The 16,885-nt window shown below is 34.0% G+C and overlaps 1 protein-coding gene across 1 annotated transcript in view; it reads left to right on the forward strand.

Moving 5' to 3' along the window:
• MALRD1 (MAM and LDL receptor class A domain containing 1) overlaps positions 1-16,885 on the forward strand; it is a 534,334-nt gene that overhangs the window by 12,840 nt on the left and 504,609 nt on the right. Inside the window, exons 2-4 of the mRNA XM_033100523.1 lie at positions 1,229-1,369; positions 10,794-10,885; positions 10,975-11,136. Of these exons, the coding sequence (XP_032956414.1) occupies positions 1,229-1,369; positions 10,794-10,885; positions 10,975-11,136 (395 nt within the window). The remainder of the gene's footprint in view (positions 1-1,228; positions 1,370-10,793; positions 10,886-10,974; positions 11,137-16,885) is intronic.

The following is a 16,885-nucleotide window of genomic DNA, read 5'->3' on the forward strand; positions in this document are numbered from 1 at the left end:
TAAAACTGACAGCTTGAAATCCGCTTTCAGGACTCATGTGGATCATCTCAACAACAAGCCCCACATGGATTATTATTTAATACTCTTTTGTCCAAATGTGATTAAATAAAAATTATGTTTTTATGACTGGGTTGCCAACCCCTAAAAACCAGCACATTCACTTCGAGTATGACTAATGCAACCAGTCAGGGCAAGAACAAACTTGCCAAAGAAAAATCTGAACAGTTGCAAAGGACTACATCCCAGGGAGGGGTGATTTACAGTGGAGATAATCGAGTTTTTATTGAGTGACATTTGCTTCTCTTGGATGATGGAATAAAGCCTTACCTGGGTAGTTATGGTGAACAACCAAGTGTCTAAATCTTGCTTCTCCCAAGCCTCTTGGATCATTTATATCTACAAAGAGAGAGAGAGAGAGAGAGAGAGAGAGAGAGAGAGAGAGAGGAAGAAAATGCCTTTGCTACAATAAAAGCACTCAGAATTTCAAGAATATTGAGCTTTAACAGGGAGGTACTATGTTTACTTCCAGGGGTCCATCACAGATGGACATGGTTGAGATTCAATCAGAGGGTCCTCTTTGATTTTGTCTGTCCAAATCTTCAATGGCAAGGGTATTGAGGTTGATGATGTAATCTTAATAATAATTCCTCATATTTTATGGTACCAATGAGTTGTAAGGTAATTAGTTGTAGTTAGATCCTCACAGCAACTGTTTGAGGGAGACAGGGAACGATGTCACGATTCTAATCTTTCAAGGGAAGAAAAAGGCTTGTTGTAGTTAAGTGGTTTAGCTAAGGCATTCAGTTATTAAGAGACAAAAACAGGGTTAGGTCCTCAGTCTTCTGGCCGCATGTGGCATTCTTCTATCTGACTACACTGTTTTTATTATTTTTATTTTTAAGATTTTTGTTAAAATATTGCTAACATCCAACATTCTATTCATTTCAGGGGTACACAAGTTTTTCAACATTTACATACCTAAGTCCAGCAATCATCTGACATCGTACTATGCTATCAGCTGACTACAGTGATTTTTGTGTGTGGTGATTTATTAGACTCTCACGTGAAAAAAAGCTTTGCATTAATAAAGTAGCTTCAAATGTGAAAAATAATTCTTATGTTAATCTACATTTGTCATTTGTTCCTAAGTTTTCTTTTTCAATTATTGTCTGATTTCTTAAGAAGCAAAATGAAGTTGTGAAAGCTAATTTCTTTTTTCTCCCATTAGGCTTGAATTATGAAAGATGTGATTTTGAGGACGGACTCTGTAATATGACTCAAGATCAGAGTCTTCAACTCGGTTGGACAAAGAGAAATGGCATGACTGGTCCATCACCTCCGTTTTATGATCACAACGGAGTTATATCTGGTAAATACTTTGAATTCCTTCCTTCTTCCTTCCCCCTTCTTTCCTTCCTTTCTTCCTCCCGTCCTTCCTTCCTCTCTCTTTCTTCCTCCCTCCCTCCCTTTTTACCTTCCTTCCTTCCTTCCTTCCATTTTGTCAAATGGTTGATTTTGACAGTAGAATTTTGACTATTTAGATATTACTATAATATCTAATTTTATTGATTCTTCAACCATTTCAGGATGTTTATGACTCTAAAATATCACATTGAACTCTCATAATTGACTTTCTGGGATCCTGAAGCTCTATCTAGACAAAAATTGGGATTTTTCTATGTTTTGACTCCTTGTGAAAATTCAAAAATTTAAATATGATAATGTTACCTAGATAAATATATCAGGTTTCTTTACTTTTGGCTAGACGGATTTTTAGCGCTGTCCTGTGACACTTATTTTCTCAGGCTGACTAGAAAGCTCTGATGGGCTGCTCACTAGCCTTTGAGGTACTTCTGGAACCAATCATGTATTCATTTCTTTATTTGTTGTGTGAACTAATGAAGTTTATCCGTTCACCATTTTACACCAGATGATATAGATATTTTAGTGAGCCAAAATTGACTTCATGCCTGTCCTCATCTGGTGGGCTTACACGTGATATGAAAACAAGTAGCCTATTGCCTAGTATAGCTGAGAGCTGGCAATTGTTTATAAAAGTGATGCTCCTCTCAAATAAATACAATTCAATGTTAAATACATATAAGTATTTCCTTAGAGATAATTTCAAGTAAACTAAGGTTCAAGCATTAAATGTTAATTGTTTAGAAATGTTTACGTAGATACTACATGTGTGGATTAGAACCCTGCCTCCATCACTTGCTAGCTGTATGATCACTTTTTTAAGCCTTGGTTTTCTTAACTTTACAAGGGGGAATAATGGTGTTTGGTTCATAGGATAGTTGATTTAAGAGCCGAATGAGCTGTTGTTGCTAAAACTTGTCATAAAATATCTGGCACTCAAAAAAAGTCAATATTCAGTACATTTCTGAATAAATTTATAACTTTATATAAATGTTATAACTTCTGTATAAATAAAATGGGATTTGTTATTTTGATGTCCAAATTCTTTTCTAAAAATAATTTTTAACAATTGTTAGGAATAAGCTTTATCACAAAAAAAGGAAACAACTTCACAAACAGGACCAACGGCTCACTGCAATGCATAAAAATGTATTACCACCTAAGTTACATTAGGTGTTAACAGTGAATCTGGTGCCCAACTTTTAGCCAATACAATGTCTTACTAATTGTTTGATCCCGTACATCTCTCCTTTAGAACCTCCCCACTGTTTCTGCCTTTTGCTTAGAAGATTTTCCACAGCATACATTTATTTAGCCTAGTCTTCTTCATGGGCAGAATACCTGATATTTTCTCCTTTTGTTACATGGGACTCTTCTTCCATTTTTCTTATTGCCTCCTCATCTTGGATTTAGACAACGTCCAGATTTCTATCATTGTGCTTCCCTCTTTCCTCCCTTCCTCCTCTTCTTCCCTCTTTTTCAATTTCTTTCTTCTCTTTCCTCATTTTGCCATGCTAATTTTTTGATAATCTAGTCACAAAGGAAAATGCAGGTAATTCACATCAAAATTCAGATGTTATATAAGCAGACACCCTTTTAGCCATGTATTTGGTTTGATTTAAGATTGTTGGAGTCACACTAGATAGGTTTGAACCTTCTAGCTGTGTGGTCTGTTTCCTCATCTATAAAATGGGAATAATACAAGCCTCATAGGGAAAATGAGGCAAAGTATTGCCTGGCGTAATTATCGAAGGGTGGTGATTTTAATAGTAGTGGTGCATCTCTTGTAACTACAATTAAATGTTAAAATATGAGTATTTTCCTAGAGATAATTTTAAATAAGCAAATGTTCTGCCTTTAGATATTAACTGTTTGAAAGTGTTTGTGGAAAAATAGTCTTGTTGGAACCTTGTCTCCCTTCAAAAAAATCCTAATTTCATGAGTGTTAATAAATTTTTGATTAACTTACTCTTGAAATAATTTGCCAGTATTCCAAACTAATATGTTTCATTATGTAATCAATGCTTTGAGAAGTTTTCAGAGCTAAGATTGAAAATCTATTAGAACATTAAAGACATCTCTGTCGGGTGACTGGTTAGATCAGTTGGTTAGTGTGTGTTGCTACTAACACCAAGGTTGCCTGTTTGATCCCTGCATGGGCCACTTTGAGCTGCATCCTTCTTAAAAAATAAATAAATAAATAAATAAAAATAAATAAATAAATAAAACAAAAAAGTAAACGTCCCTGTGTCAATATTTGAAGTCTACTAATGCTCAGGGCAGAGTGATTCGAACGTAGTAGTATTGATTTTTAAAAGTATATAACATTGCATTTAGATAAAGTCATATCACTCCAAAAATTCAAACTTATCTCTGCAATGATAGTAAAACTTTACTTTTTAAATAAAGAATGGAATGTAAGAGATTTTTCTTACAACTTTTGTAAGAATATGAGTTTTGAATCAATCTAGATTCCAGCTGATAATAAAGGTGGTACATGAGATTATTAAAGTGTTCATAAGGCATCATAATACACACTGAGAATATTATAGAGACTATTCAAATAGTTGTTGCAAACCAACGTGTTTTTTATCTCTTTGTAAAGCATTTTTGAGAATACCACAATTTATTAGACTACAAAAAGAAGTTTTAAAAGTGCTATAATGTTAGTCAGAGCAAATTTCCCTGTGGCTACAGGGAAATTCAGACACTGGAAAGGAAAGGGGCATTTGATAAAAGACTTGAAAGCTGAATGGTATTTCAGTGGACAGCAAAGAAATGATATTTCAAACTGAAAGGACTGTAAGGATCATATATAGATATTGATGTGCTCAGGCAATGATAGAGCCGTCTGCTATGGTTAGAGGATACTGTCTTTGGAAATGAAGAGTAGGCCAAAAGTGTATTTGGGAACGTCAGGAATATGTCACCAACGGTCACTGATGTTACTTATAAGTACCATGTCCTTCCCTCTTTTCCTTCCTCTACTCAAACTCCTTCACAGTTGATAATTCTGATTCTGCTACTGTCTAAACAGGCAGCAGAAATGAAAGACATTGATGGATGTGGCAGTGGCTTAGGAGTTGCATAAAGAATTTCAAGGGCATACACATTTGGTACTTAATGATTCATTCTGCCTCAAGTAATATTTTGCAGAGAGCTTTGGTTTCATCCACAGGTTCTTTGATTGTCAAGCTAAGAACATCAAGTCCTTGATGTGTGCCTGTGTGAGTGTGCATTTTAAATGAGTTAAGCTACATGAGGTTTTCATAATTCTTCAACAAACTTCATGCCTATTTTTTTTACTGTATACTATAATATGTTTATTTCCCCATTTCTTTTATTTCAAATTCAGAGTAGTACATCAGTCAGGGTATGATAGTTCACAATTTAGATGATTATTTGAATTAACTGATATGACATCAATGGAATTTCTCCACATAAGTAGTCAAGCTGTGAAATATCTTAAAACAAATAATATTATTCCACTGATTAGAGCTAAAATATAATACATTCTATAATTTCTCTGTAGAAATATTTTCCTATGTATCATTTGCTTTCCTTTTGTCAGGAATTTATCTTTACAGACAAATGACTTGTTTATTTGCTAAATTTATATGGGTATATATTTTTTCAAATTAATTCAGGCACCAGTGAAGAAAATCCATACTCAACAGAAATACATAAAATCAAATAATAGTGTATTGAAATAAATATAATGCAAATGTTAAGGAATATATCTTTTGAACTCTAGCCAAATTGACAGTAGACTGAGAGTCCGTCAAATAAAAGTGGGAAGTGAATTTGACCAATTATGTGGTTGGAAAGGACACAGCAGATTTCCATTCTTTGCAAATGTAGTCTGCCAACTATAATGATTAGTCACCTTGACTGAATGTGTCCTACAGCTGAATTCGTCAAGGAAGAACTTAAGGGACTCAATTACTTTAGATTTTATAGACTTTGGTCCAAACCTTAAAATGTAGCAAATGAAACAAGAGAATCAAATTAGTGCCTACCTAATTGTGGTAGGGAGAATTCTGAAGCTGGCCCCCCTTGTGTCCCCAAGATTCCCATCCCCAGGTTATTCAATCAAACACTAATCTAAGTACTTCTGTGAAAGGACTTTGTAGATGTAATTAAGGTTACTAATGACCTGACCCTAAAATAGGAAGATTATTCCAGGCTGTTCAAGTGGGCCCAAAGCAATTATGTGGGTCCTTAGGGCCATCTACATACCAGATCATGTCATTTGCAAATAGAGATACGTTTACTTTCTGTCTCCATTCTGGATGTCTTTTAGTTCATTTCCTCATCTAATTGTCTGCCTAGAAACTCCAGTGCAGTGTTGAATAGAAGAGGTGATAGCAGACATCCTTATCTCATTCCCATTAGGGGAAACATTTTCAACCATCAGTTATGACGTTAGCTGAAGGCTTTTTGTAGATGCCATTTATCAAGTAAGCGTGTCCCTTTCTGTGACTAGTACACTGAGTGTTTTTATCATGAGAGAGTGTTTGCACCAAGTATGTGTTCTGCATCTAATGTGTTGACCACGTGGTGTTTGATTTTTACTGATCAATTCATAGTGATTGGTTTACATTATGTTGAAACAACTTTGCATTCTCAGTATAAATTCCACTTGGCCATGGTGAATTCTTATGTCTTTATTTTGCTCGATGAGGCTTTCTAGTATTTGGTTAGAGTTTTTACATTTATATTCACCAGGGATATTTAGTATTCATGTGATATATTTGCCTGGTTTTGGTATCAAGGTAATAATGATCTCACAGAATGATTTGGGAAGTATACTGTCCTCTTCTAATTTGTGGAAGAGTTTGTGAAGTGTTGGTGTTAATTCTTCTTTTTAAAATGTTTTATAGAATTTAATAGTTAATCCTTCTGTGACTGAGAATTTCTTTGTTGAAAGCTTTTTTTTTAATTACTGATTCATCCTCTTTACTTGTTGCAGTTTATTCAGATTTTCCATCTATTTTTGAGTCTTTAGGTCATTTTTTGTGTCTTTTGAGGAATTTGTCCATAACATCAAGGTTATCTAATTTGTAAGCTCACAACTGTTAATATTACCTTATAATTCTTTTATTTCTATAAAATTGGTAGTTCTGATCCTTATTTCACTCTTTATTTAATATATTGATTCTTCTTCTTCTCCTCCTTAATCGTCTTTTTTTTTTTTTAATTGGTCAGTCTACTGAAAATTTTGTTAATTTTGTTGATCTGTCTGAGAACCAACTTCTGGTTTATTTAGTTTTTCCTATTGTTTGTCTATTCTCTATTTTTGCTCTAATATTTATTATTTTCTTCTTCTGCTTGCTCTGAATTAGTTGGCTCTTCTTCTAGCTTGTAATGTGGAAGGTTAGATTGTTGATTTTTAAACTATCTTTTTTTAAATTTAGTAATTCACAGCTATGAATTTATTTTTAAGCATTAATTTAAGTGCATCCTATGCATTTTGATACATTGTATTTTCATTTTCATTGTTCTCAAGTGTTTTCTAATTTCTCTTCTGATTTCTCCTTTGACCCACTAGTTTTTTAGGAGGAGTGTGTTTCTCAATTTCTACATATTTGCTGATTTCCCACATTTCTTTCTTCTAGTGACTCAAAGCACTCCATGGTGGGTATGCAATGTACTTTGATGATTCACGTTCTCTTAAATGCATTGAGATTTATTGTGGGGCCTAAAAATGGTCTTTCCTGTGGAATATTCTGTGTGCACTATAAAAACATATGTATTTTGCTGTTGTTGGATGGCATGTTATGTATATGTCTGTTAGTTCTGATTGGTTCATAGTGTTGTTTAAGACTTCTTTTTCCTTACTGATCTTTTAATTGTTCTATCCATTCTTTAAAATGGGGTATTGAAGACTTCAGCTATTATTGTTGAATTGTGTATTTTCAGTTTGATTTGATTTAGTTTCATATATTTTGGGGCTCTGTTTTTAAGTGCATATATGTTTATAATTGTTACATTTTCTTTATGGGTTGTTTCTTTTATAATTATAAATTGTCATTATTTGTCTCTAAAACAATTTTTTTGTGTGGTTAAAATCTTTTTTTCTGGATTTCCAGTTCTTCTTTGGTTATTGTTTATATATTATGTATTTTTATATTTTTATATTTTCTGTAAGACACACTTTCAACAAGACACACTTTATGATTGTATCATAGTTTTATGCAATATGCCAACCCCAGACTTTTGATTGGAGACTTTACTCTATTTACATATAATGTAAATATGGAAAAACATGATTTATACCTGCCGTCTGCTATTTGTTTTCTGTCTGTCTTATGTCTTCTTGTTACTCTGTTCCTCTGTTACTGTTTTGTGTTGCACAGATATTTTCTAGTGTATCATATTAATTCACTTTTTCCACTATATATTTTTTAACTACTTTCCCTAGGTGTTACAACAATCTAGGTTGAATTAAGACCAATTTAATTGCAATAGTATATATATATCATATATATGATATATAGATTATATATGATATATATATATATTCTACCTAGCTCAATTCTCCCTGCCTTTATGCTGTTACTGCCACAAATTTCATCTTTATATATTGTGTGCCCATCAACACTGAATTTTGATTTTTAACAATTATAAGAACCAATTATAATGATTAGTTATTGATAATTATAATTTCTATGTCTTTATTGATATTCTCTATATCAATAGAGAAAAGGAATTTGTATCTAAGACTATTATGTCCTCTCTGTTATCTGAAATGAGTTATATTTCTTTCCCAGATGAACACACTTTCCCTTTCTAAAGTTTTGACATTTTAACCTTTGCTTCAGGCCTGGGACCTTGTCATGGTGATCCATTCTTACAGCCTGATTTTTTGAGAAACATTCTTGAGAACTAATATTATCTCACTGTTAACATACTCAGTTTTTTTAGTTCCTTTGAGTGAATTAGTTACTCTGTAACATACAATAGGATTTATGTGTCTCCTGCTCACAATCATCCCATTAATCACTTAGAACTTGGGAAAGGGAGGAAACGCAAGGCTGCCTATCAGTAGTTGAAGACAGCCAGACTGAAAATTCTACCTTACCTTTGCTGAGGGTCAAAGTTGGTAGAATTCACTGCCCACATTATTGGATTTAGTTTCAAAACTCAATTCATGTTTTCTTTTTTTTTTTGTATTTTATATACTTCCTGTTTTGGTCATCAGTCTTGGTTCATGTTGGGATTTTATTCCAACACGTACCTAGCAACTGAGAAAAAAATATTTTTTAAAGCCTTTAACATCAACATTTAAAATTATAAATGAAATCATGTTGTTTATGTTATTTTGTCATTTTAATAATTAACATTTTATCACCAGATTATTTTAAATATGTTTTAAAGACATGCTTGGCAGTTGACTTTATGGATATAGGCATAAAATAGGAATTTATGAATCATATAAACAAACAAATGACTATATTAGAGATTAATAGGACACATATGATGATGACAACGATATATGTGTATGTGTGAATGATATTACTAGGCTTCTCTAAGGAGCAAGAGGGCTGAGTAGAGAGAACACTCGTAAGTTTCTTATTGATGTTTGGAGCCAGTAGTAGGAAATGGGTATCTGAGAGGGAATGGGCATATGGGGAAAACTTACGCTACCAAGGATCTGCTGCTTTCTTTTATACTCATTGACATGATCACTAAAGTCCTATGGAATGCCAGATAACTTTCTATAAGATTATATTCTTCTCGAAGGAACATTTCCATCTCTGACAGAAATCCTATACTCATACTATAGGGAGCAAGGTAAAATTGGATGTGCATTTGAAAAAAAATGCTTGCTATTGTCACTGAGTTGGAATTAAAGGTAGCAAACATATTATTGGGTTCATTTTGAACAGTTTTTTTCTTTTTGCCCAGGGAAAGAAATTTTATTACTAGAACAAATGTCAAAGGCTCTCAAGCTGTATCTGAATTTAAAACTTTACTTTTTATGATAACCAGAAGATTGACCTTTATTTAATTTCTGACAAAATACAGAATAATTTAGTGTTGTAACATATACCAAATGTCATAGTTTATATTTATAAAATACCCTGCTTAAATATTTCAATAATTTGTTATTTTATTGCAGATGCTATTTTATAATTTAATGGCATAAAGTGTCAAATTTGATTTTTGACCGTGTTTTAGTTTCCTTGACAGATGCAAGTAATTTTTCTTGTATATTCACAAATGCTTTTTAGTAGCTGACTATTTATAAACAATAATTTAGGGCCTGTTGGATACTATTGCCATTTGTATTGCTAATAATGTTATTTAAACCTAAAACAATATATCCATATGGCTCTTTTTACTTACTTAATTATTCACTTCCTTAACATTTGCTTTACCTGCTTAATATGAAGTAGGAGCAAAGTAATGATAGTCCACTTGTATCACCATGATACCAGCTCTTCATCTAAATTATGGTCATATAATTATCCCAGGGAGTTCATTCTCAGAACAATTTTCTGCTATTGCCAGGATTTCATTTATGCATCTGACTATATCTGTAAGTAATCATTAATGCCATTGTTTTCTGCTTGATTGTGATACAATTTTGGAATAGACATAGGAAAGAAGAAGTCTTTGAGATTTCTTAATTTTACTATTGAGTCTCTCAATGACGTGACAATGAAATTTGATTTCCAACCTAGTTTTAAAATACCACTAAATCAGTTGGGTAAATATAGCATCATAATCATCATCATTTTTTCATTCCATTTGGCAAATAGCAGCACAGCAAAGAGCATAGCAAAAAATAATGGTTCCCAGATTATACACTTGAACCTTGTCAACTAGGGAATAGTCCACATTTATTTTATAGGCTTTTAAACAGTAACTGTTCATTGGAGTAGTCTGTACTGTGTCATATTGGAGAGTATCAGGGCTCAGTATTGTTTTCTATAATCCTGAAAAAAGCTGGGACTATTGGCTCCAATTCTTTCTGGAGAAAATCACAGCAAACAGTGATGTGTTTGAATTCTCTATTGAATTGCTTAGTTTGGTGGGCAGTCTTAGGATAATGTTTTCCATGGATAATATATTTGCAGGATTATAAATTTCTATGTTACATGAGATAAATTAGGTCATGGACAGTAGCCCACAATAGTGTTATAGGGAATATAATTACAACTAGTTATTTCAATGGGTAATATAATGAAGTAAAAATATCAGTCAGACCATTTGTAAAATCGAGTGGTATGGATCAATGTTTCGTTTTTTAAACAAAAGATATTGATCCAATATGGCTATAGGCCTGATTTACTGCCTGGTGTATAAAATAAGTTTACCAGTGATTGCTCTGAATCTGACTTGCCGACTCTTGTTTCTAACAGCCCACTTCCTCTCAATGGTCTCCAAAGAGGATTCTATTTCAACATTAAGAAGCAGAGTTTTTCTTCCGACAAATAACGAACATGCTTGTCAGGTATTTGAAAGTACACGATATTTTAAATATTTTTTCACATTTAGGAACTTCTTTAGTATAATTGTTTGGACATTGATTGTTTTTCACAGATTACATTTTATTACTTCTCCAGCCATGTGAGTGGCATATTAACGGCCAGTCTTCAAACTACCTGTGGTGGTCCTATTCAGCATTTATGGCAAAACACAGATGGGCCCCAAAATCAGTGGGAGAGACACGTCATCAAAATTGAGTGCTCCCAGAGATTTCAGGTATGTGTGTTGTACTTTCTAACTATGTCTTTTAAGGAAAAAGGAGATACAGACCTTTAACACGAGGCAAATTGAAAGTGGGACGACTGTCCTAGTTGGCTGAGGACTAAGTGATGTGCCTGTACTTTCAAGTGCTGAGACCAAACAGTCTAACGAAATTGGGATGGCCAGTCACCCAAAAAGACACTTCAAGAAGGTTTCAAATTTATGTATGAAACCCGAAGTTGATATATATTAAGATATATTGACATATCAGTAAAATATAACTTTCTAATTCTCTTCTCAACTTTTTGAATCCCCTCCATTTTATTTTTTATTTCTCTTAATATTCCAAACTCTTCTTTCTTTTCCTTTCTTATTCTTAGCAATCACTTCCCTTTCAGACTTTTTTCACGCTTTTGAGAGAATGGGGTTATGTTGGGTGATGAGGAAATAGACTATTTGATTTAAATTCTAATTCCAAATGCTGTTGAAGTGGAATAATTGTCATATTCATTTCATGGTTAAACTCAACTTATTCAGTTCAGCCTTTATTTTCCAAAATAATTTTGGGAATTAAAGCCAAAGCAAGCCTATAAAAGATAAACATATGTGTGCAGCCTAATAAAACTTATGTATGGTAGAAATTACAATCTGATGATTATTACAGGGTTTCTTGGAAAAGTGTTGCATATTTTAACATTTGGTACAGCCAAGCAAAATTTTCCAATTAAAAAGGGGATCTTAAGCATTTTATTCTGAATTAATTTGCTTTTTAAACCTGATTTATGAGCTAATTTAGTCCAAATATGTTTCCTTTATTATCTATGATTAGAATAGCATAATATAATACATTTAATAATTTTGATAGGGAGTACAAAACAATCTGCTATGTGATGGATTTAGCGCTTGCTTAAATATAGGACTTGAATTGGATTGAATTTTAACTTTAGTTATTTTGAGTGGCTAAGAGGAAAGATAGAAGAATGATGAAGATCTCTATTATAAAAATTGAATTATAAATAAGATATAAAAATGGCCCATTTTCTTCATTGATCTATCATAAAATCACTGTAGTTTGGAATTTTCAGGATTTTGTAAAGTAAATGGGGATCCAGAGAAGATAAAAGAGAATCCTTCAGTAGATGGTTAAATGACACCTAGACAATAGGACTTCAGTGGGATTGTATGATTGTAAACACAGTTCGGTCCTTTGAGCCTTTGCACTCTACTTCGGTGTGTGTTGGGAGGGTATCTTAAGCCATGAGGTATTTAAGTCTTCCTGTGAGTTACTGAGTCATTTATTTAACAAAGACTCACTTGGGGCCCTTGCGATGCACTAAGTGGGATTCAGGGAATGTTCCCAGCACCATATTAAGAGATTTTTTTCTCCACGGCCCTATTGAGATATAATTGACATATAACATTGCCTACATTTAAGATGTAGAATGTGATGATTTCATTCATGTATATGTATATTGTGGAATGATTAGCACAATAAAGTTGGTTGACACATCCTTCACCTCACATAATTATAGGTGTGTTTGTTTTTTGTGTGTGTGTGTGTTGAAAACATTTAAGATCTTTCTTAGCAACTTTCAAGTATGTTACACAGTATTATTAGCTATATTCACCATGCCTCATATTAGATAGCCAGGACTTATTCATCTTAGAGTGCGAAGTTTGTACCCTTTGACAAATATTTTCCTGTTTCTCTCACACCACCATCCCTGGCAACTACCATTTGGCTTTTTGTTTTTATGAGTTTGGCTTTTTTGGATTGCACATGTAAATGATATCATATTATTTGTCTTTCTCTGTCTGACTTATTTCACTTAGCGTAATACCCTCAAGTTCCATCCATGTTGTCATAAATGACAATATTTCTTTTTCCCCCTGAATTATTCCTCTTTATGTAAACATGGCATTTTCTTATTCATTCATCTATCTATTGACATTTGCTGATAGGGTTGTTTCCATGTCCTAGCTATTGTAAATAATGCTGCAGATATTGGAGTGTAGGTAGCTTTTGAGGTAGTGATTTCATGTCTGTTGAATATATATCCAGAAGTGGGAATATATTCAATGCTGGGTCATAAGGTGGTTAGTTCTGTTTTTAATTTTTTGAGGAACCTCCATACTGTTTTCCATAGTGACTGTGACAGTTTATGTCCCCAATCAACAGGACACAAGGGTTCCCTTTTCTCCACATCTTCGCCAACACATTATCTGTTGTCTTTTTGATAATAACCATTCTAACATGTGTGAACTATACCTCATTGTGGTTTTGATGTTCATTGTCCTGATGAAGAGTGATGCTGAGCATGTTTTCATGTATCTGTTGGCCATTTGTATGTCTTCTTTGGAAGAATGTCTGTTAAGGTCCTCTGCCCATTTAACTTGATTTTTTGCTATTGAGTTGTATGAGTTCCTTACATATTTGGGATATTAACCCCTCATTTGATACATAGTTTTCAAAGAGAAGATATTTGACAGGCTTGGGGGTGAGACACACTGTGTTCCTGGCGTTGGTGGGGCGTGGCGTGCAGAATGAAAATTCTGACACCAATAATGCATCTAATTTGTTGTGGATGTTCAGGTGCCATTAATTGCTAGGAGTTCTAGTTTATTTCTTACACTTTCCTTCTGACTCCCCTATGTTCCTCTGTCTTCTCTCAATGACAACAAAAGCAATGAAACAGAGGGGCCTGAGTCATATGGACTAGAAGCTGAAAGATGAATTTGAAGTCCCTTCTGTTTGCATGCTTGCATAAATTTCAGTGACTGAGATGGAAATCTTGTCTCTGTATAAACTTTATCAGGATTTATACATCTGTTCCAACTTTGAAACAGAGTAGATGGTTAAAAAAAAAGTCTTAAACTGTCTTTTTATGTCTACCTGTCTCTATCCTTAGGTCAGGGTATTTACTAGTAGCTCAACAGAGATTTGAATATTGGGCAGTGCTGGAACCTGCTGGATATTGTAGGTTAAGCATTTTAAAATACCTTTCTTGTTTTTCTCTGTGGTCCGTTCCCAAATGGCATATTGTATGGGTTGATGATTAAAGATGTGTAGTAGCTGAATGTAAAACTGAAAACTGCCAAATGTATCATCTCCAAGGCAATTCAGTTGTGGCTGAGGCAGTGGGGTTATTCATTTGAATGCTTTAAAATGCAGCAGTGGCTTCAACCAAGGCAAGTACATATGCAGTATATGAATTTGTTTCCCAAAGTACATTATTGCTGATAAGAAAACAGTGCTTCTACCTTAAAAGCTTTGTAAAAATTAGGAAATGACACAACTCTTGGGGATCCTTGGGCTCCATCAATCTTTAAGATTGCAGGTACGCTTTAGTTCCATCTTGTCAGCAAGTGAGCAGATGTTCACTGGCTTTTGTTTAGCTGAGCCACAGAAATGAGCTGTACCTGTAATACTGCCTGCTACCATCGAGGAGCTAGTTCCTGAAAAGCTTTAGCAAGTGGCTCATTTGAGGGCATTTTGTAATCAGCATCTCCAGACAATATCTGCTGCCTCATCGATTTACAAGCCTCTGAGAATTATTCTGTTTTTTTTTTGCATTTTCCCCTCCATACTGACTTCTGATAGTTTTAAAGCCATTCGTGCTTCCTTTAGAAATATCCAGAGAGGAGATAATATTCCCAGCTGGGCCTTGGCTTTGCATAGGCTTCTGAGAAAGCCTCTGGATTGTGGGGTCTGTATCACCTTCATCTGTAAAGTAGTGCATCCATCCCTTAGTAAAATTGAAGCATGTTAATTTCTGAGGGAATACTGCTGCAGACACAAGGAATGGTGTTTATGCATTTAGTCAACAAAGATGGTCACATTTCAGAAAGTTTCTGGAGATGTTTAAGGAATAATACCAGCTACCACTTGTTGAGTACTTACTACGTATAAGGAACTGCGTTTTGTCCTTTGTGTCTACTACCCTACTGACCCTTCTTGGCAAATCTTTGCAGTAGAACCATTATTCACATGAGGATTATGAGCTGTAGACAGTGGAATAGGTACTAAATCACAACTAGATTAAAACCTAGGACAGTTTGATTTCAGATCTCAGTCTTTTAGTCACTGCGCCGTGATCATTTTTTTAATCGTCTTAAAGCATTATAAGAATTTCTAAAATATAGACCAAAAAACCCAAGCCCCAGATTTGGTCCCATCTGTTGGGTGAGACTCATTAAATAGACTTTAGTCTGCAGTACTGGATGACACAACATTATTATCCATTGCATTGTGCTGATGAACTGCAATCACATTTTTCAAAATTGCCGGCATTAGCACCTAATTGTGCTATTGTCCTAAAAGAGGCAAAGACTAAAACAGTCCAAACATATAGGAGACATTTAGTCCCAAGTTCAAGTGAAATCATCTCTCATTTCACTCCCCCACTATTTTTGTTGTTGTTGTTCTTGAAGGGAGCCCATGTATTGGTTTTATGGGTAGGAAGAAATGAATACTGTATCACTAAGTGTATCACTGACTATAGTTTCCAAGTTGGATGTTTGGATTCTTAAGCTAAATGAGCAGTCAGTGCCTGAATTTTGAAGAGGTACTGAAGCATTTATAACGTGCTATTATTTACCTGTCATTTCTTTGATAGTCCAGTTAGAAATGCCAGAGAATTTTCAGCAGCCTCCTAGTCAGAAACAGTAGACTTCATTAATAAGGACAAAAGATAAGTTACTCATGCAACTAAGTTATCAGTTGTTAAAAACAGTCTGCTCTCAGACTTTTCAAAATCATAATCTGAGGCATTTTTACCTTTTAATTCAAGAATACTTACTGTGGGAACACATGATGGGGAAAAGATTAGTCATCTTTTTGTGTTTCACATGTTTGCTTGGGAAATAATATTGAATTTATAGTACTAATTAAGAAAACTCTAACACAATAAAAATCATTACGAGAGTTTCTGTTCATGTAATTATTAGTGTAACCCACATGGGTTCCTCTTACGATTCACCTACTGTCAGTTTCATCTAAGATTTAAATCAAGTGGCTTGAGTACTGACCCGTTAACTCCTGTCAGAGGCCATCTTCTCTCTTACAATATTTGGAGTGAAATGAATTTGTCTCATGTTTACATTTGAATCAGAAGAGACCGTACCTGACTTCTGTGATGTTTCCAACTCCTAACTCCATAATCTCAATGATCTGCTTTTATTTTGCTACTTTGCTGCTCTTTTATTATTTCCTCTAATACAGTTAAAATGAGTTGGTTGTTTGGAAAAAAAAAATCTTTGCCCAAGTTTTGGAGAAAACAAGGGATATTAGACATCCCTTTCCTAAGAAATTCAACTGTGATGCACCAAGACAGCCTCTGACCATAGGACCTGGTTTTTGAAAATCATCTTGGGGTTCCCCTTTCTTTAGTTAATTCAACCCATCCCTCTTTTCACAATTCCAACCTAAGTCCCTGGAAAATCTTTTTGTTTAAATACATTTAACTAGACATTCTTGTTACGCCTGATGGATCTTGTGTTTCTTAGCTATGAAGACCCATTAGTAAATTTCCCTACACTTAGAGAAATAGCTCTTTCTCTAAGAAAAACATTTCCTTTTGCTGAACCAGTGGGCTCAAATGACAGGCAAATTTCACACTAATTTTCTTCAGTTATACCAAATTAAAAATAATTTAGTTAAATCAATAAATGCATGTATTATAAACTCTGATGAGGAGAAGACTAAAGATAAAAAGGTAGTTTAAATTTAATTTATTAGATAAGGTGTGAAGATACAGGACTGGAA

This window comes from Rhinolophus ferrumequinum (assembly GCF_004115265.2).
Source record: "Rhinolophus ferrumequinum isolate MPI-CBG mRhiFer1 chromosome 5 unlocalized genomic scaffold, mRhiFer1_v1.p scaffold_110_arrow_ctg1, whole genome shotgun sequence".
Taxonomy (NCBI): Eukaryota; Metazoa; Chordata; class Mammalia; order Chiroptera; family Rhinolophidae; genus Rhinolophus; species Rhinolophus ferrumequinum.